At 55.4% G+C, this 9,525-nt stretch overlaps 2 protein-coding genes across 2 annotated transcripts; one reads left to right on the top strand and one right to left on the bottom strand.

The window, feature by feature from the left end:
* The first annotated feature begins 2,963 nt into the window (after positions 1 to 2,963).
* C15H17orf114 (chromosome 15 C17orf114 homolog) lies at positions 2,964 to 3,608 on the top strand. Its single transcript, XM_059149864.1, has 2 exons — positions 2,964 to 3,036; positions 3,442 to 3,608. Exons 1-2 carry the CDS (start codon positions 2,964 to 2,966, stop codon positions 3,606 to 3,608), a joined length of 240 nt encoding a protein of 79 aa, XP_059005847.1.
* A 2,564-nt stretch (positions 3,609 to 6,172) lies between these two features.
* Positions 6,173 to 8,155, bottom strand: PSMB6 (proteasome 20S subunit beta 6). Its single transcript, XM_059148636.1, has 6 exons — positions 7,997 to 8,155; positions 7,536 to 7,603; positions 7,082 to 7,213; positions 6,837 to 6,966; positions 6,513 to 6,657; positions 6,173 to 6,390 (listed from the first exon to the last, which is right to left on the bottom strand). Exons 1-6 carry the CDS (start codon positions 8,096 to 8,098, stop codon positions 6,248 to 6,250), a joined length of 720 nt encoding a protein of 239 aa, XP_059004619.1. The 5' UTR covers positions 8,099 to 8,155; the 3' UTR covers positions 6,173 to 6,247.
* Positions 8,156 to 9,525: the final 1,370 nt, after the last annotated feature.

Raw genomic sequence — 9,525 nt, 5'->3', positions numbered from 1 at the left:
ATTGGGGAGGATGCAGAGAAAAAGGACCCCTCGTACTCTGTTGCTGGGAATGTAAATTGGTGCAGCCACTGTGGAAAACAGCATGGGGGTTCCTCAAAACACTGACAGTAGAGCTGGGTGCGTGATCGGGTAATTTCACTGCCGGGTGTTTACCCGGAGGAAACGAAAACACCAATTTGAAGGTAGACGCACCCTTATGTTTATAGCAACGTTATTTACAACTAAATGTCCATTGATTGATGAATGGATAAAGATGTGGTACACACACACATACACACACACGGGAATGTTACTCAACCATAAAAAAGAGTGAGATCTTGCCGCTTATAACAACATGGATGGGTCTGGACGTTATAATGCTACGTGAAACAAGTCAGAAAGAGACAAACATCATGTGATTTCACTTATATGCAGAATTTTTAAAATAAAATGAACAGGGATGTCTGGGTGGCTCAATTAAGTGTCAGACTCTTGATTTCGGCTCCGATCATGATCTCAGGGTCAGGCTCCACACTGGACATGGAGCCTGCGTAAGATTCTCTCTCTGCAGAAGTGCTGGGCGGCTTAGTCGGTGAGGCGTCTGCCTGAGGCTTGGGTCATGATCCCAGGGTCCTGGGATGGAGCTCCTCATAAGCTCCCTGCTTAGTGGGGAGTCTCCTTCTCCCTCTCCCTCTGCCTGCTGCTTCCCCTGGCTCCTTCTCTCTCTCAAATAAATAATCTTTTTTAAAAAATTCTTTTTCTCTCCTTCTGCCCCCCAACATTCTCTTTCTCCCAAAACCAGGATGGACAAAGCATGAACAAATCCATAAATACAAACCACTGGCTGTCAGAGAGTGTCGGGGTGGGGGCAAAGTGGGTGGCAGGGAGTGGGAGGTCCAGGCTTCCTGCTATGGAAGGACGAAATCATGGGGATGACAGGTTCAGCACGGGGATCACGGTCAGTGAGACTGGAACAGAGTCTCATGGTGGTGGGTCATAGTTACACTTGTGAGCACAGTGTGCTGTACAGACCCGTCTGGTCACTGTCTGATCCCCTAAAACTAAGGTCACATTGTGTGTCAACTATACATCAGTCAAAAGAAAGACAGTTAGGGGCACCTGGGAGGCTCAGTTGTTTAGGCAGATGACATTTGGTTTCTGCTCAGGTCATGATCTCAGGGTTGTAGGATTGCGCCCAGTGAAGGGCTCCGTGCTCAGTGGGGATTTACTTGAGATTCTCTCTCCCCCTCCCTTTCTCCTGCTTGCTCTCTCTCTTCCCCTAAAATAAATACAGAAGGGTGCCTGGGTGGCTCGATCAGTTAAGCGTCTGCCTTCGATCAGGTCCTGGGATTGAGCCCTGCATCGGGCCCCCTGCTCAGCGTGGAGACTGCTTCTCCCTCTCCCACTCCTCCTGCTTGTGTTCCCCCCTGGTTGTCTCTGTCAAATAAATAAATAAAATCTTGGAAAAAAAGAAAAGAAAAGAAAAGAAAAAAGTGGTATAGCCCCTACGGTGCAATACCATGCAGCCGTGGAAAGGAATCAAGCACTACCACTGGCCACAACAGGGCGACAGGAAACAGGGAGCGAAGCCAGACACAGCGGACCACACAGGGTAGGAATTCATGTACGGGAAATCCAGAGACAGGAGGTAGCTTAGTGGTGGCCAGCAGCCAGGGAGGAGAACAAGGCGGGGTGACTGGAAAGGGACGCAGGGTCTCTTGAGGGTGACGGAAATGTTATAAAAATTAGTCGCGATGTCTGCATGGCCGTACATATCGCAAAAACCACTGACTCATGTACTTTAAAAGGGTGAATTTTACAAAAGTATGTTGTGCATGCCCATAATAGTGATATTACAAAAAACACAAGGAAACTGCAGATATATAGAACTCGGGTGAATTTCAAAACCATTAAGCTGACAGAAACGGGACCCCAGAAAGTAACACCATGAGGCCCATTTATATGAAGTTCTGATTGGGGTGGCTAGTCTCTGGGTGTACACACTTGCTAAGACTCCTAGGACTGTACGTGGATGTGTGTATTCACGTGCATGGAGATTTGTACGTCCATCAAGCTGTTTGAGAAATATGAAACAGATTTCTGATGGTGGGGTATAGGCAGGGGTGCTTCCCATGCTGCGTGAGGCACCCCCAGGGAAGGGTAAGGTCATGTTCACACTGCTCTCTGGGGGTGGGGGGGCGTCCAGAGTCCTTGCCGCAGGTGCTCTGGGGCCCCAGGCCTGGCTGAAGGCATCATTGCCTGAAGGTCACCGAGGGGTTCAGAGGGGCCAGAGTCAGCCTGGCTGGGGTAGGCGTGACCTCGGGCAAGTTGCCCATCTCCGTGCCTCCAGCTCCTCAGCTGGGAGAGCAGGACAGCAGTAATGCCCGGCTCGAAGGATCGCGTACAGGCTGACACCAGGTGACGCGTACAAGTCCCTTGAATCTACCTGGACAGCGTCGTGCATCAACTAGGACTGTCCTCTGAAAAGGGGGCAAGAGATACCAGACCGTCCCACGGGAACCAAATGTTCCCCCACCCTGCAGGTCTCATTCTACAAAAATAGACCATTCTCTAAAATCTGACATCTCGGGCATCCTGGATTCTCATGCCAGAATACAAATGAGCCCCCCGCAGTGTACCGGCCAGCACCGGGTTTTCCAGATTTCCTGTGGCACGTCTTGCGTCCCAGCCCCTCCGTGTCTGTCTCTGCCATCCCTCCCTTTCCAGCGTCCTCCTGCTTCTCCCTGTAGGCCGGAGAGTGCCCCAAGTGACGGGGGCACAGAGGAGAGGTGTGTGACTGCGGTACCCGTCTACCTCTTCCCTCCTCCCTCTTCTTCTCCGCCACCCCCTGGCGCCTGTAATCACCAGGCAGTCTGAGGCTAAGTGGTAGTTTGGGCTGCACTGGGGGGGCTTGGAAGCCACACCCCTCCTCCTGGGGCCCCTCCTGGCCATTCCCCAGCATCCTGGTGGCCTCCACTGTTGAGATGGGTCTCAAGGGGGCATGGTGCTTCCCATGGTGTGGGTGCCGGAGACAGCGGGGGACTGAGAGACAAGCAGGTACGGGGGGAGAACGAGGAAAATGGGGGGCGCTCTCTCTCTGGGGAGAAAGGGAAATGTTCAAACCAGCGAAGGGAAAAGAATAATTTGTTTCCCGGGATGGGAGGTAGATTCTCCATAGGACTGGCCAGTGCAAAACGAGAAAGTGAAGCCCCCTGGTTAAAAAAAAAATTATGACCACCTCCAAGATGTAAGAGCAAAGCCTCCCAGCCACCCCCCGGGCCTTCTGCATTCTAGGCCACGTGCGACCACATAGGTTGCAGGCCATTGAACGCAGCCCCACTCTCTCCTCCTCTGTCCCGTCCCTGCCCCAGGATGCTCCCTTGGCCTCGTTTCTCCTCCTTGCAGGGAAGGAAGGGGAAGGCTGCCCCACAGCACCCTTCCTCCTCCTCCCATCCCCCGCAGGCCTGGATCCCGCGGCCCCTCCAGATCCAAATCCCAGCCCGGCTCCGGCCCCCATTGTGGCCGAGGGAGGGATACCCTCTTCCGGTGCCTACTTCAGCCGGAAAGCCCGACTCTCCTTCCGCCACCAGCTGCACGACCTTGCATCTGCCAACGACTCCACCATCTGATGGGGATGACCAGGGGCTGAACGTCCAGGACGCATTGCAACCTTCCCTCTCCAGACTTCTCCATGATCCGTCTGAGCCCATACCCTCGTAACCTTGTCATGAAATATACTTAGAGCTCACCCAGGGCTGCGTGCAGGGGAGCATGTGTGCGGGCTGGGGTGGTCTGCGGCCCAGGCCAGGAGGCCGGGTACTGGAGCGGAGGAGTGGAGGGCAGCCCGGAGCGGAGGGGCTGCGGGGCTGGTGACCATGTCGCCGCCGAACTCCCACGGAGCCCAGCTGGGGCTGGCAGAAGTGGGCGTGGGGTGTGCTGAGGTCCAGCTCGGAGCTGAGGGCAGCATGCTGTTGGGAGAGGCTGGAGGCCGGAGGGGACCGGGGAACCAGGCGGGGAAGCATATTCACTACTTCCTAGTGGGCAGGGCGGACACGTCAGTGGGCCAAGCAGAGAGCCCGCTCCTCTCACGGACGGGAGATAAACACTGAAGCGGGCAGAGAGGGCAACGGCTGCAGAGGAAATTACACGGTGCTGAGAGAGCGGGATGGAGGGCGCTGCTGGAATCAGGTAGTTGGGAAGGAGCTGCTCAGAAGGTGGCATTGGAGCTGGAACCCAAATGGTCAGGAGCCGAGTGGAAATCGGGAACCCCCGTGTCGTGTGGACTCTCAGTCACTGATGCTGACAGCAGGGTGGAGGCTGAGCACGAGAAGGCAGGCGCGATGGCCGGGAAGCCTCTACTCGGTTCTGTCTTGAACCTAAAACTGCTCTAAATTTTATCTGATGGGAGGCCGGGCCGGCTCCATCGGCGGAGCACACACGGGGCTCTTGGTCTCGGGGTCGTGAGTACAAGCTCCACGCTTGGGGGAGAGATGCCTTAAAAAAAAAAAAAAAGTTTATTTAAAAGAAAAAAATCAGGGAGGCTGAGTCCTGGGCAGGAAAACAGGAAGTGTAAGGGCAAAACCCGTGAGGTCCTAGGGAAGAGGAAAAAAGCCACTGAGCAGAGTGTCACAGAGGGGGTCATTGATGGGTGAGCTGGGTCACAGAGAGGAGCCAAGGTATGATCTTAGATGGAACAGCGAGACATCGAGGAAGATCAAGCAAGGGACGACACGCTCTCACTTACATGGAAAGTCACTCCAGTCGCTCTACGGACAAGGCTACAGGAGGGCAAGTGTGGCAGCAGCAAGGTCACGGACGGGCCCGCTGCTGGCTGGTGGCCAAGTCACAGTGGTGGCTGGGATGAAGACAGGGGTGTGCAGTGAGCACAGCAGAGCTGTCCAATCACTAGATCGTACGCCTGAAATTCCTGTCACATCACTTACGGGAGAGCGGCGTTCAGTTCAGACGGCAACAAGCAGACGGAGGTTCTAGGACCTACTGTCCAGCTCATAGGTTCAGCTCAGTGCGGAGTGCAGGGGACGGAGGAAGCTAGGATGCCTTGAGTGAGGGAGGACTGGGTAAACAGGTTTTGCAGAAAAGTCAAAAGTTCTCTGTGAGTTGTTTATTTTTTTAAAGATCTATTTATTTATTTTTTAGAGAAAGAGAGCTTGAGCAAGCAGGGGGGGGGGTGGGGGCAGAAGGAGAGGGGATCGTAGACTCCCCGCTGAGCACGGAGGGGACACGGGGCTCCACCCCAGGACCCCAAGGTCATGACCCCAGCCATGATCCAGAGTTGGACTTTTAAGTGACTGAGCCACCCAGGCGCCCCTCTCTATGGGTATTTTAAACTTGAGGTGCACATTTGGGTTCAGACGTCTTCCTTTGCTCTTTTGCACTTAGTGCAGGACCTCCCGCCTCCTTAGGAAGCCTCCCTTGTAGCCTCGAAAATCCCCCAGGGTAGGATCGTATTCTAGGACCAAGGTTTCCAACGAGGTTCCTACAGTTCCCTTATCCTCAGAGCTGGAGGGAAAACGGGCACCGTGACCACATGCACACACTGAGCTCCTCTGGGTCCCCTGCTTGAGTGGGGATGGCCGTGGGGGCCCAGACTCTGCCCTCAGCCTCCCACCCCAGCGGCTGAAGACCGGCTCACCATCACACCCCTGTGGGAATGACAGCTTTCAGGGCTGCCCCACAGCACTCCCAGCCCCACCCCCTTCTTCAACGCTAGCTGCAAACAAGGTCCACCTCTGTCCCCAAAGTGAATGCATCTCGCTGCTCCTCCTGACAAGATGAGGTGACACAGGTGAGTGTGGAGGGAGTGGACCATGAGTCTGGGCCAGAGATCCGAGGCCCTCTGGCCTTTGGGTCAGTAGCCAGACATGATGACAAGCAGGAGGCAGATCGAGGGGATGTGGCCCCGGGCCCAGGCAGGATTCTGACTTCCGCCCTGGGCTGGAACAGGGAAGGGGGTGGGCCGTTTGTTGGGAGCTCCCATTTCAACCATACCTTGGTGTCCTAAGGACCTGGTACAGTGGAGGAAAGGGAGTGTGGGGGAAGGTGGGCTGGACAAGAGGTTTGAAAACCACTCTTGCAAAGGCTTGTCCCTCCCTGCTCAGAGCAGAGCTTTGCACACACAGGAGTGGGCCAAACAAGCACAGGGTTGAGGTCAAGAAAAGAACCTCAAAGTAGATTCTTTTGGAAAAACTGTTTATTGAAGTTTACGTCACTAGGGGGTGTCTTCCATTGTATCCCAGAATTCCGGGAATCAGGGCGGTGGCAAAGTGGCAATGGTGAATTTGGGAATCTGGTCTCCCAAAAGTACCTGCCGCTCCACCCCTGATTCTGCGATGGCTGCCAGGCGGATCACCCCTCCGCTGGAGCCGTCCCGCTCCATGGCCAAGGCGAGAGCTGCAAACAAAAGAAAGCTGGGGTCAGGGTCAGATGTCGGCTTCACAAGGAGTGAGGAATGGATATGCGGGTGGCTTCATATGAGGGCTGGAGTTCACAGGCCCAGAAAGCCAAGTCCGCACCATTGGCAGTGAACTGCAGACACTCGTCCTTGGTCATGCGTTCCCGGTAGGTCGCATCGACGTAGCCATAGATGTAGGAGCTCCCAGAGCCCCCGATGGCGAAGGACTGCCTTACCATCATACCCCCCATGGGCACTGAGTACACCTGCCAGATGGAAAGATGAGAAGAGTCACCGGCTATACCGACGGCAGCACACGGACATACAGCGGCCCATGTGGGACCGGTCTGGGAGGTACAGACTGGGAAGAAAAACAGAAAATGGGTGGGGTGGGGAGAGGATCAAAGGCCTGTGCTCTGCTGGGGGTGGGGGTGGGGTATCTCACCTGCCCTCCCTCCTGGGGGTCCCAGCCGGCAATGATGATTCCTGCCATCAGGTCCTCCCGGTATCGGTAACACATCTCCTTGAAGAGGCTGGCCGCTGTGTGGACCAGCGGAGGCTCATTCAGCTCAATGCTAGAGGGTGGGGAGAGTGACAGAAAAGGTAGCCTCCGGGCCTGGGAGTCAGAGCATTTAGCACCTGGGGTCCCAACTCCATGCGGATACCCGCCCCTCCCCTGCCCACAGGTACCTGTGGAAACCAAGCTGGTAAGTGACCGCATCAGCTACTGCCTGGGTGTCAGCCGCTGAGCCCGAGCGGCAGCAGAAGATGCGATCGTGAATAGGGGTCAGCTTGTCAGTCACTCGATTGGCGATGTAGGACCTGAAGGATGGCAGGGCCGTGACGGGGTGATCCCACTCGTCTCCCACCCCTATCCCACTACTGCCCACTCCCGGGGCTCAGCATTTCTCATTAGTTCCCACCCAAACAGAAGCCAGCAGAGACTTTCGCAAAAATGTCTCCAAAACGTGAGAAAGGGAAATTGGGAAGTAATGGGAGCTGGAACAGATCCTTCAGTCCAAGGAGGGGAGAGATCTTCCCCCGCGGGGGGCTGTGAAGGGTCAGGACGACCTGCCAGGCTAGGAAGGAAGGAAGGAAGGGAGGGAAAGACGGGATGCCCCGCCAGGACCAGTCCGGAGCTCACCCAGTGGTCGTTCTGGAGTCGGCTCCCAGAACCACGCCCCCTTCAAACTGCACGGCCATGATCGTGGTCTGGGGTAAGGAGAAAGGGGTGAGTCCGGGCCCCTTCCCATTCTCCCGCGTACGCAAACCCCAACGATCCCTCAGTGCAGTCCCCTAGAACACGCAAGCCGTACGCCACCGACCCGCCAGCAAATCTCCCGGGGCCTCAGCACCCCCGCACAGTACCAGGTTTCCAATCCCCACATCCCCAGAGGGCCCACGCCGGCCGGAAACCCTCGTCCCGCGAGACTCCGGGCTCCGCGCTCCGGCGTCCCTCTCCAACATCCTCAGGACACCTCTTCGGCGCTCCAGCATCAGACCACCTCTATTCCCCCCCATCCCGTGTTCCAACCCCACGCAGGCCTCCTCCTCCCATCGCATCGAAGTTTGCGCACATCTCCTGAACCCCGGGTGCCTTCTCACCCCTGTGGAGACTTCCCGGCCTTCCCAGTCCGGGGTAATGGCCTCGGGACCCCAGGCCGGCGCGGACCCCAAGCCTCGAGCGGCTACTAAGGTGGCCGCCATCTTCCTCCTCCGGAACTGCCACAAAGCAACTGTCGTAAAGCGCCCTGTCACTGTCTTCAGTCCGGCCGTGGAGCCGTCTGCGGGCGAAGCTAAGTCACGATTGACGGCGGAAGGGAAAGCAACGGCGCAGGGAAGATTCTTTTGCGACGGTGAACGCTTGACGGCAGGGTGGCCGGTCGACGAGCAGAAAAGCGCCCACGACGGTGTGGATGGACTACGGTTCCCATCGGGCTGCGCGGGACTTACGTAATCTGAAGGGCGTCGCGGTTCAGAGTCTTGGGGTGCTTTTGGCCGTCTCTGAACTAGAATGGCCGCACAGGCCTCGCTTCTCTTGGGTGTATACACCTAGGACCGTACACTCGGAGTGGAATTGCTCGGTCATGTAGGAACTCGGGCTTGGGGCGCCTGGGAGCTCAGTCAGTCAGTCAAGCGTTCGGCTCAGGGCATGATCCCGGGGTCCTGGAATCGAGCCCCGCATCGGACTCCCTGCTCGACGGGACGCCTTCTTCTGTTTTTCCTTCTGCCTGCCGCTCTGCCTGCTTGTGCTCGCTGTCAAAGACTTGAAGAAAGAAAGGAACTCTGGATTTAGCATTTTGCGGAAATGACAGTTCCCCATAGCAGCTGCCCCGGAGGGGTCCGCCAGCCCCGCGTGCATCCGTGAGCACCGCGTCTCTCCGCGTCTTTGCTGATGGTCACTGTGCGCTTCCTGTTGTGGCCGTCCTCCTGGGCGCGAAGGGGCATCTTGGGTGGCCCCCACCCCCATTTCCTTATTGATTAGTGATGTTCAGCATATTTTCACGTGCTAATGGGCCATTTGCATATCTTCTTTGGAGAAATGTCTATTTAAATCCTTGGCCTGTTTTATTTTTATTCTATTATTATTTTTAAGTTATCTCTACACTCATCGTGGGTCTTCGGCTCACAAGCCCGAGGTGAAGCGTCACATACTCCAGCAACTGAGCCAGCCAGACCCCCCAAATTGGGTTACCTTTTTATTGTTGAATCCTAGGCGTTCTTTTTTATTTCTAGATACTAAGCCTTTGGCAGGCATATGATTTGCAAATATTTTCTCCCATTCTATTGATTGTCTTTTCATTTCCTTTACTGGTATTCTTTGAAACGAACATTTTGAAAATGTTTTTTTAGATTTTATTTATTTATTTGACAGACAGAGATCACAAGTAGGCAGAGGGGCAGGCAGAGAGAGAGGAAGGGAAGCAGGCTCCCTGCTGAGCAGAGAGCCAGATGCGGGGCTCCATCTAAGGACCATGGGATCATGACCTGAGCCGAAGGCAGAGGCTTTAACACACTGAGCCACCAAGGCACCCCAGGAACATTTAAATTTAAAACAAACAAACACATTTTATTTGAGACCCTTGGGTTGCTCAGTCAGTTAAGCATCTGCCTTCGATTCAGGTCATGTTCTC

Source organism: Mustela lutreola, chromosome 15 (assembly GCF_030435805.1).
Source record: "Mustela lutreola isolate mMusLut2 chromosome 15, mMusLut2.pri, whole genome shotgun sequence".
NCBI lineage: Eukaryota > Metazoa > Chordata > Mammalia > Carnivora > Mustelidae > Mustela > Mustela lutreola.
The sequence above is the reverse complement of the archived record's forward strand: the minus strand, read 5'-3'. Positions and strand labels throughout refer to the sequence as shown.

Excerpts from the sequence above, each read along its gene's own strand:
- C15H17orf114 (XM_059149864.1), top strand. The coding sequence starts at position 2,964 with ATGGGTCTCAAGGGGGCATGGTGCTTCCCATGGTGTGGGTGCCGGAGA. Across the intron at positions 3,037-3,441 it reads GGGGACTGAGAGACAAGCAG|GCCTGGATCCCGCGGCCCCT; the intron begins GTACGGGGGGAG and ends CATCCCCCGCAG.
- PSMB6 (XM_059148636.1), bottom strand. The coding sequence starts at position 8,098 with ATGGCGGCCACCTTAGTAGCCGCTCGAGGCTTGGGGTCCGCGCCGGCC. Across the intron at positions 7,604-7,996 it reads GCCGGGAAGTCTCCACAGGG|ACCACGATCATGGCCGTGCA; the intron begins GTGAGAAGGCAC and ends TCCTTACCCCAG. Across the intron at positions 6,967-7,081 it reads TACCAGCTTGGTTTCCACAG|CATTGAGCTGAATGAGCCTC; the intron begins GTACCTGTGGGC and ends CCCACCCTCTAG.